Source organism: Triturus cristatus, chromosome 8 (assembly GCF_964204655.1).
Source record: "Triturus cristatus chromosome 8, aTriCri1.1, whole genome shotgun sequence".
In the NCBI taxonomy this organism is placed as follows: domain Eukaryota; kingdom Metazoa; phylum Chordata; class Amphibia; order Caudata; family Salamandridae; genus Triturus; species Triturus cristatus.
This window is the reverse complement of record NC_140591.1, coordinates 1,242,262,836-1,242,282,061: the sequence shown is the minus strand read 5'-3', so window position 1 is coordinate 1,242,282,061 and position 19,226 is coordinate 1,242,262,836. Positions and strand designations below refer to the sequence as shown.

General features: G+C 48.7%; 1 protein-coding gene across 2 annotated transcripts in view; it reads left to right on the top strand.

Annotated features, from left to right (window-relative positions):
• MED14 (mediator complex subunit 14) overlaps positions 1-19,226 on the top strand; it is a 1,045,467-nt gene that overhangs the window by 77,217 nt on the left and 949,024 nt on the right. For both annotated transcript variants that reach the window (XM_085622933.1, XM_085622932.1), the window contains exons 4-5: positions 1,190-1,363; positions 13,223-13,352. In XM_085622933.1, the coding sequence (XP_085479059.1) occupies positions 1,190-1,363; positions 13,223-13,352 (304 nt within the window). The remainder of the gene's footprint in view (positions 1-1,189; positions 1,364-13,222; positions 13,353-19,226) is intronic.

Sequence of the window (19,226 nt, the reverse complement as noted above, 5' to 3'; positions counted from 1 at the left end):
TGAAAAACATGCCTCCTGATGTTCCAGCAAGCACAGTGGCAGTTACTGATTCAGTTTATTCAAGCTAGGCTTTTTCATCTGACGTGCACAACCAGAATTGTAGTATATCCCTTTGATCTGAAAAGCATGATGTGAAGAGGAATCGTATAAGCAGACAATGGTTGTCCTATCTAAGAAGGATTCAGTGTTTGTTACAACTAGTCAGATCTCCCTTTTTAATCAACCAGGCTTTTAATGTTGCTACAAGTAGGCCATAGCTCAAATAGGAACAGGGCTGATGTCCCCTAGAGCAAGGAAAGGCATATGCGAAGTTGTGCTGCATATTACACCACCACATCGTGGCATCATATAGTTGCGAAACCCTGAAAAAGTGCTTTTTTTTTAGCTGCTGCGCAATCCAGCACCAAAATGCTACTTTCATGGAACGGGCATGTTGAATATCCTTGCATTGTTCATGAATGAGAAATACAAAACTACAAGTCCGAGAGTACCGCTTTTTTAAAAAAAAATTTAATGGCCAGATTGAGGAATGTTGCTGGTGGGGCCTGGGTGCAGCTTTTGGCATTGGCAGCATCAGTTAGAAGGTGGGGCCCATTTTCCTTCCTAGCATTAATTTACGACACATGGCAGGCTAGCTACACCTCTGAAGAACATAGGTTTGTAAGATAGTACATGCACATTTCAGATAACTGCCTTGAATTTGAAACACTCATTGTCAAACACCTATTGACTTTCAATAGGTAAACATCTTTATTCCTCACAGAACACTTTGTGTTGATAGTTATATACACTATTGCCTTTGTTTTGATCCCCAGTTACATTTCACTATTTGAATCATTGACTCAATACATGTTTTTTACCTGCTGTTCCTAGATTCCTTGTGCCAGCTTCTGCTGAGGTCTGTGTATATTAAAGATTGTTTCTGTTCCTGCATTCTCTCTAAACCTAAATCCAATTATGTAGACTTGGTGTTTTTGTAGTCATGTAGAACATGTCAATTTTCAGGTGTTAGTCAAGGAAATAGCTAATGGCTGGATTTTGAGTAACACGACATCCACATTAAATAAAGTTGTATATTCTTTTGTCAAAAATTGTTCATGTATAGTGTTTTTAGTTCCCCCACTAAATGGGATAAATTATACTGTTTCCCAAAATGAATGTATACTGATGCACTGTTATTGCCTTACAGATGATCTCAAGCTTCTTAGACCAGCAAGCCATTTTATTTGTGGACACTGCAGATCGCTTGGCCTCGTTAGCCAGGGATGCGTTGGTACATGCTCGTCTTCCCAGCTTTGCAATCCCATATGCTATAGATGTCCTGACTACCGGATCTTACCCACGATTACCAACCTGTATACGGGTAAGCTGCCTTTAAATTCCAATGAAACCTCATCTCATACGATTTGTTCCCCAAGGTACTGAAGCGGAACATGTTTTGCAGCTATGGTTTTTGTTTAAATATCTTTATAGAATTCAACAATGCAAAGAAAACTTCTTTAGTGTTTGGTTCCACTCCTGAATGGACGCTTTCATAGTAATTTATTTTTTCCCATGGATTTACATCACTCACACAAATTGCAAATATTCTAGCCCTATTTGGCTAGCGTCCCAGACTGAAACTCTTTCTAATGCATGGAATGCCTAACTCAGAACTGCCCTTCCAAGCCCTTAAATGATCCATGACCAGTGTCAATCTATGCAAATTCATTTTAGTGAGTCTTCATGCTGCTCGTTATTTTATCATAATTGATCCTTACAATATATAACTTGCAGACTTGGGGTATCCACACATTTTTGAATTCTTTATAAACCTCTGAATGATTTAAAAAAAAAATGTTTGCTTCAATAATGTATTGCTTGAGCACTACTTGTTTTTCAGATTAGTTTTTTTTATTTTATTATTTTTATAAATTTTCAAATATGATCAGCATAGGCAGCATTAATAACACAACAATTTACTCAGTATAATATTATGCCCGCTGCCTCCCCTAACGTCCCTGCCCCCCTCCCGCCTTCCCTACTCACTGGTGCACCTTAAGGTATATACAGTATAAACAATTACACAACTCTCTCGGAGCAGTTTAACAACATCATTGAGCAGGGGCAGTACAGTACCGGAGGCATTGAAATTATACACAAAAACTGCCACTATTGGCCTATAGATAGTTGGTCAATCTATGCAAGTGTGGGAGCTGGAACCCCTCGCTTCTCTTCAAGTGAGCCCTCCTCTGAATCTGCGTCCGGTGTCTGAAGTGCTGCAACTAAGGCCTCCCATGCCCTCGCTGTCTCATACGCTTTGTCGTTATTCATACGTGAGGCTTGTTGCAATCGAAGAATACCCTCACTCCGCGCCCATTTAATCCATTCTGCCTGCCATCTCACCACCTTAGGCCCCTGTCGTGATTTCCAATGCATAGTAATCTCCCGTTTAGCCAATACAAGCCCCAATTCTATAAATTTGCTAGTCACTTTCGTTCTGGCAGTATGCGGGAACCAGTGCAGTAGACAAGTGCCTGGTTCCAGTGCTAATGTCCTATCAGTAACCATATTCAAGATGTCCAACACCTCCTCCCAATAGGTTCCCAAGGCCGTGCATCCCCACAACCTATGTAGGAAGTCCGCTTCCTCCAGAGCACATCACGGACATTGAGCCGACGCCGCCTCGAAAGACTGATTAAGCTTCGCAGGAGTTAGATGAGCTCTATGCAGGACATAAAACTGTATCAATTGAAACCGGGCATTTCTCGTACTCTTCCATGCCCTCTTAATCAGTTGAGCCCACGTCTTCTAAGGGATTTCCTTACCAAGATCCACTTCCCATTTCCCCTGCAGTGCTCGCAACAGGTCTAAATTCTCTGTCAGCATTCGCCACTAAAGGCACGTTATGACCTTAAATGTCCCCACGGCCATTACTACATATTGGCATGCCATTGAGGTTCGTAGTTCCGACAAACCCGTCTTCCAATAGCGTTTGATTACAGCAATAAGCGCTGAATGCAACAAGTAGTCCCCCCGCGGAAGGTCGTACCTATGTCGCAAGTCCTGGAAAGTCAACAAGGTCTCGTTCTCGTATAAATCCCCCAATACCTGCATCCCCAGGTCCTCCCAGTTTGCCAGCGCTGTCCAGTCCCCTCCATGCGGGAATGCTTTGCACATACCCAGCGGTATCTCCGGGGCATACGGGCGAGCGAATCCGTCCCTACGCTGACTCCGGTTCCAGCACAGCCTCATCGTCTGTTCCTCGGTCGTAAGCGGCTCAAGTCGTATCTTCTGTTGTAGCACAATGAAGGTCAAGATATAGCGCGGGACCCAGCGACGCTCCGGGCCATCCAGACCTCGGAACTCCCTTGCCACAGCATGTGTAAGTCACTGCAGCTGGGCCGTTAAAAAATACCACTCAAAATCTGGGACTGCCATGCCCCCGTCCGCTCTTGGCCTCATCATTGTGGCCATTGCTACTCATCTCCTGCCTGTCCCCCACAGAAACCCGCTAGTCATAGAGCAGAGCTGCCTAAACAAAGAGCCCGGGATCCAAACCGGCAAAGTCCGAAAGTAGTATAGTAAACGTGGTAGCGCTACCATCTTTAGGAGCGCTACCCGCCCCGCTACCGATATCGGCAGCGCGCTCCAGAATGCCATGCTTCCCCTAAGGCCACGCATGGCCCGACCTACGTTGCCCTCCAGTAGATCGTCGGGGGCGTGGTAAATATTGGCACTGAGATAAGACAGACATCTAGGCTCCCAACGAGCCTCCATCAGCTGGGGAGGTTCCGTCGCAGTCGGGGCCACTGGAAATAAGCAAGTCTTTGCCCAATTCACCCTCAGCCCCGAGTAACGGCCAAACACACGAAGCAAGTGTCTCGCGCCATCTGAGTCCATCGTCCTATTCCCTAGCAACATCAATAAATCATCCGCATATAGGGAGATAAACTGTATGTCTCCCCGCAAATACAAGCCAGCATAGTAGGTCCCCAGTCGGGCATGGGATGCTAGAGGCTCAATGGCCAGAGCAAATAATAATGGAGAGCGGACATCCCTGTTGCGTGCCCCGTCCAATCGGGCAAGCCGGATAGATCGTCGCGCCTGTACATACGCGCACCGTCGCCGACCTATATAGCAGCTCCGTCCATTCTACAAAGGATTTCCCAAGACCATATGCATGAAGGACTCGGGACAAATATGGCCGTTCTAAACTGCCAAACGCCTTTTCAATATCTACCGAGAGAACCACTGCGTCTGGTGTATTAGCGCAACGCTCTCCCAGGATTCGCAGAAGTCGCCGCACGTTGGTTGCAGTGGTTCTCTTTGGGATAAAGCCTGCCTGGTCGCCGTGGACCAAGTATGTCATATAAGGAAGCAGCCGGGATGCAAGGATCCTACTTAAAATCTTATAGTCCGTCGTCAACATTGATAGCGGGCGATATGCCGACAGAGACAGCGAGTCTCTCCCTGGTTTTAACAGCGGGATGATAATAGCCTCTCGGACAGAGCCCGGCAATCTTCCTAGTTCCTTGGCTTCGCAATATGCCGCCTGGAGTTTGGCGGTCAACGCATAAACATATGCCGAGTAAAATTCTATTGGCAATCCGTCTGACCCCGGAGTTTTTTTGTGCGCCATATGCTTTATTGCTCTGCGTATTTCTCCCTCCGTAATCTCCTGCCCCAGCAGCACCCCCTGGTCTTCCTCAAGACGTGGCAATCGTACTTCAGCTAAAAACTCCTTCAACCCATCAGTCATGCCCTGTAGTTTACTTTCATAGAGTTCCGCATAATATGCTAGGAACATCTCATGAATCCCTTGCTGAGTATACTCCGGCATCCCCGTCGAGGTAGTCAAAGCTAGGATCTGCGTACCCCGCGGAGCCGCCTCGCTAATCATGCCAGGAGGGAGCCCATCTTATCTCTCTCCGCATGCGCACGTACCAGGTATTCCTTATGGTCAAAGAAGCGTAATCGCTCCACTTGTGTCGCCACCTCCTCCCTCGCCGTCATAACCTCATCTTGCAATCCAGGGTGCCCTGGGCAAGCTTTCTCTGCCTGTCGCAACCGTTGTTCTTCCTTTTCTATATCCTGCAACAGCGTTTTCCGCATACCTGTCCTTTTAGCGATGCATAATCCCCGTATTACCACTTTAAATGCATCCCATTCCAGTTCTAGGGTTGATGCTGTCCCCCCATTCTCAAGAAAATAACACTCTATTCCCTCTCGGATCTCAGCTCGAAACACCGGGTCCTCCAAGGCTTCAGGACGTAACCGCCAAGTGGGGACAACAGGCCGCTCCCGGGACCATCTTACCGTCAACAGCAGCGGGTTATGGTCCGAAATTGTCTTGGCCAAGTACTCACTACAGCGCACTAATGCATGAACATCCGGAGAGCATAGCACCGCATCCAGCCGCACATGTAAGTCATGTAGGGGAGAATAATAAGAGTAGTCGCACTCTCCTATGTGGTGGGCTCGCCATGTATCTATTAATCCCCATTCAGCTTGCCAGTCCTTCTTAAGTTTCGAAAGCTTATGGGCAGGCACCTGGTGCAATGGGGGGTGCGACCTGTCCAGCTTAGCATCCATAACGGAGTTAAAATCACCCCCTAGTAAAACTGAGCCTGTCAAAAAAGGTGCCAGTTTACCCGTTAATGTAGCTAAAAAGGATTTCTGTTCCACATTGGGGGCATACACACTGCAAAGTGTCACATCCCTCCCATCCAATCTACACATGACAGCCACATATCTCCCATCTGGGTCCACTAAATGCTGGGTCAGTTGGAAAGGAAACCCCGCCCTCACCCAGATCAGGGCTCCCCTGGCATAGGCAGAGTAAGTTGTGTAGAAAAGCTTCCCTCTCCAACGGCGCTGTAACGCCCGGCCTTCGCCTTTATCTATATGGGTTTCCTGGAGAAAAGCTACCTGCGCCCCTCTCCGTACCAGGTAAGCATGAATCTTGTGGCGTCTCACAATAGTATGCATCCCCCGTACATTCAACGTAATACATTTCAGCTCAGGTACTGACCCCATTATGCAACTCGTTCTTGCATCCTAACTGCCCTCCCCGCATTGGCGCACCGGTGATATGAACTCCCCCCAGCAAAACCCCAACAACACCCCAACGCCCCTCCCCAGAACAGGCTCCAAACAGCTAGTCCCCATCCAAACAGTCTACCTAAAATCCCTCTGGTAACTACCAGAGAGTCGCTCTAATAGCGAAACAAGGGGGAGGAGGTCCAACACCAAGAAGGCCAGGCCCGCTGCTTCATCGAACCCCCAGCGCCGAACCCCGTTATAAAAGGATCTCCACCGTCCCAGAAAGGACCTCCCCCTGACAGGCGAGGACCCACATGCCCCGAGCAACCCGACCTGCCCCGCAACTCAGTTAGTGCTCCCCCATGTCCCCCCCTCCTCCTCCCCCCCCCCCCCCCCCCCCCAAGGCTAACGCCACCCGTGTCAACTGGTCCCTCTTACTAGGTATGTCATCAGACCAAGCGTCCACAACCTCATCCGCCGTTCTGGGAGTAATGTGCGGCATGGCAACACTCCCCGCATCAGTTCCATCTGAGTCTGATCCTTCTGAGCCCTTTTCAGAGTCGGTCAGTCTCAGCATCGCAGTGTCACTCGCTTGGGACAGCTCTGTCACAGCCTGTAGTATCGCCATTCTTTCTTTCTCTGTTTGAGTAGTGGTGGGTCTTTGTGCTTCGTTGCGTCGTCTTCTGGAGCGCCGCTCACGGAGCGGCCGAGGTACATCCACCCTCTGTCCCTCAGTGCATCCCGCCGCACCCACTCCTGCCCGGTAGGATTCCAGCCAACTCCATGCTTCGTTGGGGTCGTTATGAAAGATCGTTTTGCCATCCATCGATATTCGCAGCCTTGCCGGGAACATCAGAGAGTATTGGATGCCTTTGTCCCGGAGGGCCTTCTTAACCGCCAGGAACGAGGCTCGATGGCGCTGTACCTCAAGGGTGTAATCCAGAAATAGTGCGACATTGCTATTGTCCACTTTATATGGGCCCGACGTACGCGCCCTGTGCAGCAAAAGGTCTCTATCTTTATAGTGGAGCAGATGGGCCACTACAGGCCTGGGTGGGGGGGGGTCTCACAGGCGCCAACGGGCGGGCAGGAACCCTGTGTGCACGCTGCAACGTGTAAAACTGAGTCAGACCCTCCGGAGCCACCTCGGTACGGAACCATTTCTCCAGATAATCAAGCATACTTTCCCCTTCAATTCCTTCCGGCAGGCCCACCACTCGTACGTTATTCCGTCTATTGCGTCCTTCGGCGTCTTCAGCCCTCTTCTCCAGTGCTTGATTCCTACGCATAACATCACACATTTGAACATCAAGTGCTTTCTGCGATGGTTCCAGGGCTTCCAGAGTAGTCTCCGTCTGCTTCACCCGATCTACCAGCTTCGCTTGGTCCGCCCGTAGGAGTCCTAGCCCCAGCGACACTTGAGCAATGTCCTGCTGAAGCGCCTCCTTCGTTTCAGTGATCGCCCGGAGAATCTGATCCACCTGTTGTTGCATCATCCCCTCAGGAGGCGAATCGGCTTTCCCCTGCGCTCTCTGCTCCCCCATGTCTCCTCCCGGCTCCGGGTGCGCTCCTCCCTGCTTGCCACGCGGATTTCCCATGGACGTACAGCTATCGATTCTGTAGGCACCCCAGTCTATCCTTCCTGTAGCGCCGAATCTCTCAAGCGCTTGAGCTTTCCCACAGTCCGGTTCACAGTGATCAGGCCCTGGTCAGGCAACGCGGCCCTCCCCATGAGCGGCCGCCAAAGTGGGCATGCACGCAACCGGCTCCAGTCCTCAACATACAGCAGACACAGCTAACTCGGGCCCGAATCACAGCAGTGTTCCCACCTTACTCTCTAGGGTGCTCGGCCGCCGACTTCCACAAGTCCAGCGTCTCCCCGTTGGCTGGCAGGCAGCTGCGCCATCCACTGTATAGCCCACCAGCGCAAACAAGTATCCTCTGGGTTCAGAACAGCTCTTTCCGCCCCAGGACTTCTCTGTGAGGATTCCTGATTCTTCTCTATTGCAGGGCAACAGCTACACATCCACTCAGGCATCCAGCTCCTTCAGTCCCATCGCCAGGGCATCGCGGTGCTACACTGGGTCCTCCCACCACCTCTGGGGCACAACACAGTACACAGGCACTCTATAGGTAGTGTTCAGGCATTAAATGGCGGCCCCTCCAATGCTCCGCCGTCAATGGGGAAATGACCCCGCCTCCGGCGGCAACCCAGCGGCTCCTCAGCTCCCCGTGGTTCGGCCTCCTCTGCCAGCAGGCTTTGCAGGCAAGACTCCCCCCCCCGGCGTCCAGAGATCACCGCAGGCGGACACATCAACGCCCGTCCCGTGAAGACTGGATATCGGTCCGATGCCACTCCCTAGCGCAGCCGCTGATGATACCGCTGCGCGGCTGTAGACATTTCCCCCTCCGATTACCGTGCAATGCGGCGGGCGCACTCAGCGACCAGAAACTCGACCAGAGTGCTGATCTGCAGCTTAAGATCAGTGTCCCCGCGCCCTATCAAAGTGGAGGTATTGTTCATGGGGCACAATCCGCCGACCAACCGGCACCAAAAGGAAACTCAACTCGGGCCACCCAGCAAGCAGTCTGGCCCTTAGAACTTACACTGTAGTTGCGGAATGCTTTGAGACGCCCCAAGGGATCTGTCGGCCAGACAGCAGTGTCCAATCGGCCCCCTCTGCCTGTGTTTTGTTTAGGGGCAAGCTTTAGGGAGCACCTATCTGGTGAACATCCGTGATGTAATGCCAGGAAGCCACCCGCTGGGTATGCATATGGGGATCAGGTACATCTGCTGAACAAAACGTAGCTGCGCCAACCAGGCCTGCAACCGGGATCGTCCCTCTATGCTGCCAGTTATTTATTGCCAGCACCAAAGGTAAGAGATTTTTCCAATATGAGTCACAAGTCTGCCGCCATTGTCCAGCTGCGGGTGTCTCCCGCTGCCTCCTCTGAGTAATGTGCCGGCAGATCCAGCCGCCCCGCTCACACCAGCACTGAGAGCGCTCATGCGGCTCCGGATCACCGCTGTCACGGCCCCTCACCTCGCCGCCGCCGGGTACCTCCAGAAGCTTCGGTTGGCCGCCGTCGAGCCCTCCATCATAGTCCTTGCCACCAGCAACGGGTAGACGCCAGACCGCACCGCAATCGAAGCTCGTCCGCGGCCGTCGCTAGTCGCCGCCTCCGAAGCTACGCAGCCGGCTAGCTGCCATCTTGCCCTCACTCAGAGCCAGCAACCTCCGTCGCGGCGAGCGCCGACCTCGGTACAGGACAGCAGGATCTCAGCACACACACTCCCCTGGTCCCCACCGTCAGGGGGGGTCCCCCCTCCAGGATCGCCGGTACGGCAAACCGGCGTTTAAGCAGGATAAACAGTGGGGTAGGCGCGGAGCTCTCAGCTCACGCGACCGTCCTCATCGGTGTCCAAGCCACGCCCCTCCTTGTTTTTCAGATTAGTACTGAAATTAATGCAGATGGAGTTGGTTTAAGGGAATAAGAGAGAACCTTTTCTAATGGGGTAAAAGAGTTTGCTGGAAATAAACTGATAACCTGGGGAATGTTTGCTAGATGAAATGACAGATAACTAAAGCTGAGACACTGCCTCTTAGGTTTGACGATTGTAGGTGGAATTAAAATGTGGGATACAGGTTTGGAGAAATATTCCAGAATGTCTCGCTTGCCGATATGCATTCCATAGTTTAGCCTGATACCTGGAAAGAAAGAGAAATCTGAGTATGAGATGGCAGTGCTCCTGGAAAAGGCGAAATGTGCTGAAACGCTAGAATGCAGGTGTGGCCAAACCAGTCCTGTATAACCAGCTCAAAAGAACACACTGTGAAGTGAAACATGGCTCATGGAAGGGAGTCATACAATCGTTGGATGGAATGTATAGCTGCATGAAAGGACTTCTTTTGTATGATCTCACCCCCCCCACCCCCCATGTTTTTGAACTGATGATGCTGTTTTTTCGCCTCTGTAAGGCACTGAGCCTGGCTGTCCAGGCACCATTCTCTGACCCCCATAGTACATACAATTGGTTAATACCTAGTTGGCCTATTTAACCTACCAATGAGTCCCTAGTGTATGGTACAAGAGATACCCAGGGCTAGTAAATTAAATGTCCGTAGTGGACTGCAGCACTTAATTGTGCCACCACCACAGTGATAAAGGTGAAAACGTGACTCTTGGTCGGTCACTGCAGCATAATCAGGCTGTCTTTAAAACTGCCAACTCAACCTTGGAAAACAAACCCTTTTCCAGGTAAAATCCTTCCTTTTCAATAATAATAAGCCACCCATAGGTAAAGCCTTGGCAGCCTACCGGGCAAGGTGCTTAATACTATTAAAAAAAAAAAAAAAAAGGGCATGTTTCTTTTGTGTTTAATATGCCCTGACAGTGGAAACATGAAATTGCCCTTTTTTACTGTAGCATGGCCAGTGGTCCCATTGGCTAACACAGAGTTTCACTATCATCCAGGTTAAGTGCTTATTTCCATTTGAGACTAGCAAAGTTATAACTACAAGGTATCAAATTAAACATTACAGTAAACCAGAGTTATTGCTGAAATTGGATTAAAGGTAGCTTTTAATAGGAAGGTGACTAAAGAAAGTCACAGCTTTGTTGCCCAAGCCTCAGGTAGCCTTTCCTGTCTGAGGCAGTTCTCCCCTGAGACAACATGCTGCCCCTGTACTAGTACGTGTGAAGTGTTCCCAGGAATGGGGACAAATTACTGGTGAGAGAAGATGTGGCCTCCTTCATCAGGATGACTACTGCGTGGTAGCCACGGATTGCCCAGCTTCAAAGAGATTACCGCCTCAGTGAAGAAAATGTTGATCATACCTTCGCCTGCCTTCTCCTTTGTGTAGGCAGACAGGCTGTATCTCCTCCAAAGGGGGAAAACCAGTTGCAGAATAGGTTATCCAGGAGGAGTGGCCCATTATGCTGGACACACCTCAGGGTCGTGTCCAGGGCTCCTCACAGGGGAAGGAGGCTTGCCCCATCTTAGATTTGGGTAGAGAAGAATATATTGAGATTGTTTAGTGACCAAACCTCCAGGAAATTATGTTAAGTGTGACGGGTTCAGTGTAGAAATGATTTCCTCATTGGCTAGTGAGTCCTCTCCTCCCACAAGATGGCATACAATTGGCACTTCAGGCCCTCAGTCCTCGGATCACTACTCGATAGGAAAGAAGACAGAAGGACTGTCCTGCTTCTTTCGGGACCAAGCTAAGAGTGGCTGCGCCAAAGACTAGACTGTACCCAAGGAGACCCGGTAAGAGGGCTATGTCCACTTATAGAAAAGAGCTCTACATGTGCCAGGATAGAAGGAGAGACTCCAAGGGCTAGTTGGCTAACCTCCTGTTAAGCTTCTGGACCACCAAAAGCAAATGAACCCTGCACTCATCGAGGGCCCGGCTGCCCAGGGAATGCCTGCCTGCTGCTGGACGCCAAAGGGCCCTTTTATGCTACTGTGTCCTGACCTTCCCGTGGTGTCTCCAAGTCTGTAAAACCCTTAGCCAAAGTCGAAGTGGACTCTGGTCCTCCAAAGAAAAGGATTTTTAATTACCTGCAAGGAATCAGTGAGACTGCTGTAACTGGGGGTTCAGTTGACTAATGGCGAGTGGACGTGCACTGGACTCCCCTGCTGCAACATGGGAACTAGAGTCCTGGTCCCGGAGGTGACCCCTGATGTCCGTGGCACCAGTTTGACCCCAGGAACACTCATTGCATCTCTTCAGCATCCTCCGCATCAGGGCTACTTATTTGCTGCACTGCGGTAAAGGAGAAAAGTGCACCAAGGGCTCACAAAATAATCAGCACTACAGGTAACTTTCTCCTTGGGCCTAAGGGATCCCTGTGACTGTCCCCCGACACGCTGTGGCCTATCCAAGTAAAGAAAAGTAGTCATTCTAGCCTGTTGGCGCCTAGCTGCTAAACTGCTTACAATGATTTACTATATTTTGTACTTCTAAATGCTTTACACTAGTTATTTTGATTAAGTGTGACTGCTCTGCCCACAGCTACCCAGGACTAAGCTAAGGGGTTTATTAAAGAAACTTAACTGGGCCAAATAAAGATTGTGAGGCCATTGCATGGTGAGGTCTCACGACCACACCTCATCATAATCAATTTTCATATAGTAGACTAGGGGTTAAATATACTCCTATTCTGAGAATGAAGGCGTTCAGTCCCTTGGGATAATGCATAACCAAGCTAGTGGAGTAGGTGATGGTGTTGAAGTTAAAGAGGAGTTAAGTTAATGAGTTGGGAAGAGGAGTTGCCCTAATGGTTAGGGCTGTCGACCTCATATCTGGGGAGCCAGGTTCGAGTCTCGGCAAGTGCGCGCTACATCCTGTGGTTCTGGGCAAATCACTTCATCTCCCCATGCCTAACAAAAATGAATGTGTCCTCCTGTAATGCAACTGGGGTTAGTGTAAAACGCTCTGATACCCGATTCCCTCGGGTCAAGTTCGCTCTATAAAAGACTCTGTTAAATAAAAATAAATATCTGCTTTTCTCTTCTTGGTTTTGAGGTTTAACATAATTAAGTGGAAATAGGGAGACCTCAAGAGAAAGGCAGGTTCCCAAGTTATCCTAATGTAGTGAAAGTGGTCCAATGGAGAGATGCGTAGTTGGTTCCTAGAGGTCATATCTAAAGTGGCATTCTTTAGAGGAGAATAGCAACATAAATTGTGAAGACCAAGGAGTGCAGCAGATGTGAGACGCACTACTTAAACACCTTCTTGCACAACCATAGAAATGGTCGTAAACAGCATGTAGGCACTACATTTATGTAGAACAAACAAATACTTGAGACAAAGAGAGACCAAGACCAATGAAGAACAAGTTTGAATGTGGAAATTAAATTGACTAACAGTTAAAGTAAAAGTAGAGAGATGGTATTGTTCACAAGTTAAAAAGTTAAAATCATTTTGGGATGGCTTCAGAGTACTGTTTCGTTATTTAAAATCCATGAAAATATAATTGATCCTATTGATAATAATGGAATTTTGATGTCTATTTTAGTATGCATATAAAATCTGATGTAAATAAGTATTTTTATGCACATGTTGTCAAAAGCAATTTCTCATCTTTTTGGGGAACCTGTCCAACCCAACGAAACAACAAAAAAAATGGATAAAACAGGTAAAGTGAATTAGCTCACAGTACTTAAGAATAACCTTCCTTCTGTTGCTAGGATAAAATTATTCCCCCTGACCCCATCACCAAAAGTGAAAAGGTAACTACTCTTCATCAACTGAACCAGATTCTTCGACATCGGCTAGTAACAACAGACCTACCTCCTCAGTTGGCGAATCTTACAGTTGGTAAGGGTCCAAGTTGCTTTGAGTATTAGCTATATATGACTTCATGCTTGCTTGTTGTATCTCTAATTATCACAGTTTATTTTCTGATGTACATTATTTTTGTAAACCATAAAAATGTAGCTAATTAAGTGTGTACGTTCTTTTTACACTTCTATTTTTATCATTTATTTTAACTTGTACCATGATCCCATTAATTGTTTCTTAATCTTGTTTATTATTACTTAGTTTCCTTGTCCTTACTCTAAGAGGTAAGAATCAGGGATCCTGACTAATGATGCTGTCTAAGGCTACAATGACTTGGGTGTAAGCATTTTTCCTTGTTCTATAGCCACTGTTGAAGTAATGGTAGTTGAGTGAAAGGCGATGAGGTAATCGTTGTTGAAGTGGTGAATACAAAGATTGTTACATAGATTCAATTTTGTGATTAGTTGATGAGGAGCACAGTGTTTTGCCTCCTGATACATTTGTAAATAGTAGTGTGGAAGCCTGAGGTCCTATGCATGATAATTACTAATTCTTTGAAATTCTTTGGTGTCCACTGACTTGTATCCAAGGAGTGCTTGAACATATCTTCATTTCATGCTCTCATACATAAATGAGCCTGGTCTATGGACTGATAGCGTTGCAATGGAAATGTATTTTGAGGGGGCCGAGTAATACGAGTTTCTGGCCATCTATGGAGAATGCTCCACACATCTATCAATTTAAACTCTTGTATCAAGTCATTTATGGTCTGAAAGGCTTTGTGGTGGCTAGTGTAACACCACCATTGCTTCTATGTAGAGAGGCATTCAAACTCGTCTGTTCCTCTATTTTTATGTGGTAGCCAATAGTAGGGTGAACAATTTTATTCGAAATCAAGAGATTTCTGACCTCTCTCCCACAAGAGTACCCACTCCCTGCAAGTTACATTGACCAAGAAATGAATATGGTAAGTTGGAGATGGAGGGTGTTTCTGAGGTGCACACTGAACTTGTGCTTAAGAAATAGAGACTGACCAATACTACAAATCCATTGTTCCTTGCCCTTACTAATGCAACTAGTCAGTCTAGTCATCAATAACAATTGGCAGTATCTATATTGAATGGGACATCTTCATTTCCAAGTAAGTTATTATGCATTTATTTTTACTTTTAGCATGTTCTTCAGCACTGCTCCAGGTCATTAATAAATAAATGAAAAAATTGCTATTTTCAGTTTAACAATTCTACTCTACTAAACATAGAAAGGTAGGTGTGTTTGGCTGGGGCGGTAGCTAGCGGCATATACCCCAAACATATTTATCTGAGTCAACATTGAGCACGGGTTCCTAACAACGGGTTGAGGCTGATGCAGCAGCTCACAATGTCAGTCTATAGTAGAGGTATAAAGCTGAAGGCACAATCCCAGACAGCTACTCTGTGGTCCCCAGTTCCCTCATCTCCTCCTTAACTTACTTGCGGGCAAATATTACACTCACATCCAAGTCAGCACATATTTAGGCAACCGAAGCAGGGTCAGGAGACAACAGGGGCGGGTCAGCATCTGGCGAAGAAGCCGCTGAAGTCACCTCAGCTAAAATCTGTCCCAGTGCATCTAATCTCGGGTAAGCTACTAAAATCGTGCCCCAGGCAAGATTGGAATCCTGCGCACTCCTCTGGACTCCCCTCTCTGGAGCGCCTCCATCTCACATTCCTAGCATTTAACCAACTCCTTCCCCCATCTGTACAGGTCGGAGCCACTGGCAGATTTCCAGCTCATCATCAATTGCCTATGGACCAGAATAATCGCTAAATCTGCAAACCCGGCATTCACCATTTGGGCTGCCCTGTGATTATGAAGGCCCAATAAGCACAGTTGTGGGGTACAGTCAAATTGTCTATCCATGGCTGGACAGATAACTTTCAATGTAGCATCCTGGTATAGAACCAGAGTCTGGCAGGTCCATACCACATGACAGAATCCTGTGTCGTCCGCGTTGCATCTGTGGCACGCCAGTGTAGCTCCAGGGAACATGGCGTGTATGTGCCTAGGGCTGAGGTACGCCTGATAAAAAAAGTTAAACTGGATGATGTTAAATCTGGCATTTCGAGACACCTTGGGAGATAAAAACCAGAGTTTTGCAGCGTGAATCTTTCTGGATTCACTATGCTGTGCATTATTCTGCGATCTTGTGGTTGGGTCCGGATTCGTAGTCTTTTCTTTTCTTTTTTTTTTTTTTGTAGCCCAGGTGGGCGGCGACGACCCACCATTTGGTGCACCTCCCGTGACGTCGTCGTGCTTCCTGCGGAAGTCCCACCTTTGGGGCGCCATCTTCAGATTCGTTTTTCCGCCGTTGGGTCTGGATCGTCATCGGGAAGCTCCAGAATTACAATCGAAGGAAGAAAAGCGAGCTTCGTCGATAAATACTACGAGGATATCACAGGAAAGGAAGAGATTACATCAGGAGCGCGAAGAAAGGAGGTTCAGCACCTTTTTTCTTCGACGACCTTGGAGAATGCGCACTCAGAGGCCCTGAGAGCAATGGACAAGACGCCATTCAAGTTCTGCCCAAACTGCCACCACAAGTTCGCGCAGAAGGACCAGCATCCGGTCTGCAACCTCTGCCTACCGGTCGAACACCAGAGTAAAGACTGCAACGCCTGCTCAGCCTTCGCGCCGAAGACGCTCCGGGTGAGAGATCGGCAGAGAAGAGCCAACGCCAGCATGGAGGGCAAGGGTACGGCCCCGTCGCTCTACGATCTGGGCCTCTCCACGGACGATGAGGGCAACGTCGCCGAAACAGCCGAAACTTCACGGTCGTAGAGACCGACAAGAAGAAAGAAGATGAGATAAGAGAATCGTCGAGCGCAAAACAGAAAGTACCTCAAACACGAGGGTGACTCGAGAAAATCAGAGTCAAAGTCCACGAAGGGAGCCCCGGCGCCGAAAACTTCCAAAGGGGGAACCATGGACAAGAGGCCGAGCGGATCCTTCGAGAAGGACTCCCTGGTGCCGAAAGACACCGAAAAGCAAGGGTCGTCGAAGACAACCCAGGAAACGGGGCGATCGACGCAGAAAGAACGGTCGACGCAAGTTTCGTCGAAAAGACCCGCGGTCGACGCCGAAAGCATCTCCGAGATGGAGAAAAAGAAGAGGCGGCTCGAGGCCGAAATGGAGAACATCCTTCAAAGGAAGAAGGAGTTCGACGCCAAGATGAAGGAATTCAAGATTCCAACGGTTTCATCGACGGACGTCGTCGAGGTCGAGGACGAATTCGACACCGAGGGCCTGACAAGGGATCTCGAAGAGGAAGACGAGACCTATTATGACGGAGAAGCCGAGGAAGAAGACCAGCAGTCGTTCTACGGCTCGGCGCCATCTACCAGCCACGACATCGAATAGCAGGATCTCGACACCGAAAACCCGGAGGAGCCCGTGGACACGTACCCTTCGAGGCCTTCGCCACCCGACGACATCGGGGTGTACAATATGGTGGTCAGGAGCGCAGCGACCGCCTTCGGCGTCCAGCTCGACGAGGAGAAGCCGAAAGCCGATTTTCTCCTCGAGACCCTGCTCCCCATCCAGACGAGGAGCCAGTTCCTCCCCATGCTACAAAGTGTGATGAATCAGGGGAGAGAGGCCTTCAAGGAACCAGCGACCTGCCGGTCGATCACTCCCAGGACAGAGAAGAAGTATAAGCACTCTTCCCTGGACCCCCCTTACATCAAAGGTAGCGTGACCGCCGACTCCATCATAGCTTCCACGGCCAGGCGAAGGGCCAACGTACCAGGAACTTCGGGCCCACCACCTGAAAAAGAGAGCAGGAGGATAGACCTCACAGGAAGAAAAGTCGAGAGGAACGCCGCAATGCACTGGCGCATGGCGAATTCCAATGCACTCCTCAATAGACACCAGTACCAGCACTGGGACGAGATATGGGAGCTAGTAAAGCACCTCCCCGAAGAATACCGCCAGAGAGCCTCACACGTGGTAGACGAAGGCAAAAACATCGCCAACTCCTGTATAAAGACGGCGTTGGACGGGGCAGAGACTTCAGCAAGACTCATGGCCATAGGGGTCACCGAGAGAAGGCATGCATGGCTAAGAATCTCGGGATTCAAACCGGAGGTGCAGAACAACATCCTTAGCACCCCCTTCAACGGAGAGACACTGTTCGGAGCAACAGTAGACGAGAAGCTCACCCAGCTGAAAAAAGAAAACGAAACGGCGAGGTCCATGGGGGCCCTACAGCTGAGGGGAATGAGGCGAGGCAATCCCTCGAGGAGACCCTACGGTAGGGGAGGAAGCCAGCAGGGGGCGTCGCACCAGACGTTCCAGCAGGGTCAGCAGGGTGAAATTCACGGACAAGGTCAACAGAAGCAAAACTGGCAGTACCAACCTCGGGGCCAGTCCTTTCGTGGGAGAGGGAACGGACGTGGCCAGAGGAGGAGAGGGGGTGACCAGCCCTCATCAAAGTGACTCAGCACGCAAGAGGACGCCTACCCTCGACATGCCCCCAAGGGTGAGGCGCAAAACAGTAACATCGGGGGGGAGAGAAGGATCAAAAGCCTACGAGCATACATCACCAGTAGGCGGAAGACTGAGGTTCTACCTTCAGGAGTGGCAGCGTATAACCACAGACAAGTGGATACTGAACATCATGCAGTACGGATACTGCGTAGATTTGGAGAAAAAACCGCCAAACAGGAAGCCAAAGGGAAGGCAGAGATCGGCTCAAGAACTGGACCTACTCAGAGAAGAAACACGGAAGCTTCTAGAAAAGAGAGCCATAGAGGCAGTGCCGTTCAGAGAACGCAACAAGGGGGTCTACTCAAACTACTTCGTGATCCCGAAAGTAGACGGAAACCTCAGACCCATCCTGGACCTGCGGTACTGATAGAGATCAGGGTACTTAAAATAAACCCACTACCACAGATAGAGTAATTTCACAGTTACACGCACATACATTCATCATACGCTAGGGCCCATTTCACTAACATACGCTCAAATACTCTACTAGCATAAGACCTGTGGGAAGAAAACCCTGCATCTATATCTAGGACGATAGGACCTAATTATAGTGGTTATCCTTAATCATACTCTATACAATCTATACAGCAATGATCAAAATGTACTCAATAATTGACAAGAAAGAATATTCAACACCATGTTTAAAAGTTATATTGCTTTATCTAAAATTAGTCAAAGTAATCAGAATAAATCATTTCTCATAGTTACCTATTCTAACTAAGTGTCAGAACGGGTCAGGACCAGTCTCTCGGTAAAATCTCTCAGGACAGAGTCCTCAGCATCGATCCTCAGCAACACAAGTTCACGCGGCAGGTGACCAAAAGAGTGGGGAGATCCCTCCCTAAACTAACAGTTTTTATAGTGAAAAATACAATAGAAACACACATAAAGTTGGCAGAATAAACTGTATCACTGAGCAGAACGAGAAGGAAGAAATGTAACATTGCTACATCTAGAAATCTCCGCTCAGGAAAAGTCACAAGACGTGAACTACGGAACAGGAACCAAGAAAATAAAATATGTAACACATTTAATCCGGTTTCTCCTCGGCCATCGAGCCACAGTTCAGAGTTTCCCTCTAAGGCTCCTTTGTCTTTCGAGATTGCCAAGGACACTTTCACTTTTCTTGGAGAACACCCAAAGCTGCTGCCGTCCTCATGGAAAATTTCATAGAAGGACCATGGTCAGTTGTCTTCGACCTTTTTCCAGCAGGGGTCTCTCTCGTCACGTCTTTCACATATTCACTCGAGGCCAGGCTCTCAAAATTAGCCATCATGGATTAGGCCTCCATAGGCCACAATAGACCATCTCAATTAAAAGAAATAAAAACAACGTTACTACAGCATAATGATTAAACAGTGTTAACCCCACTAATACCCTTAT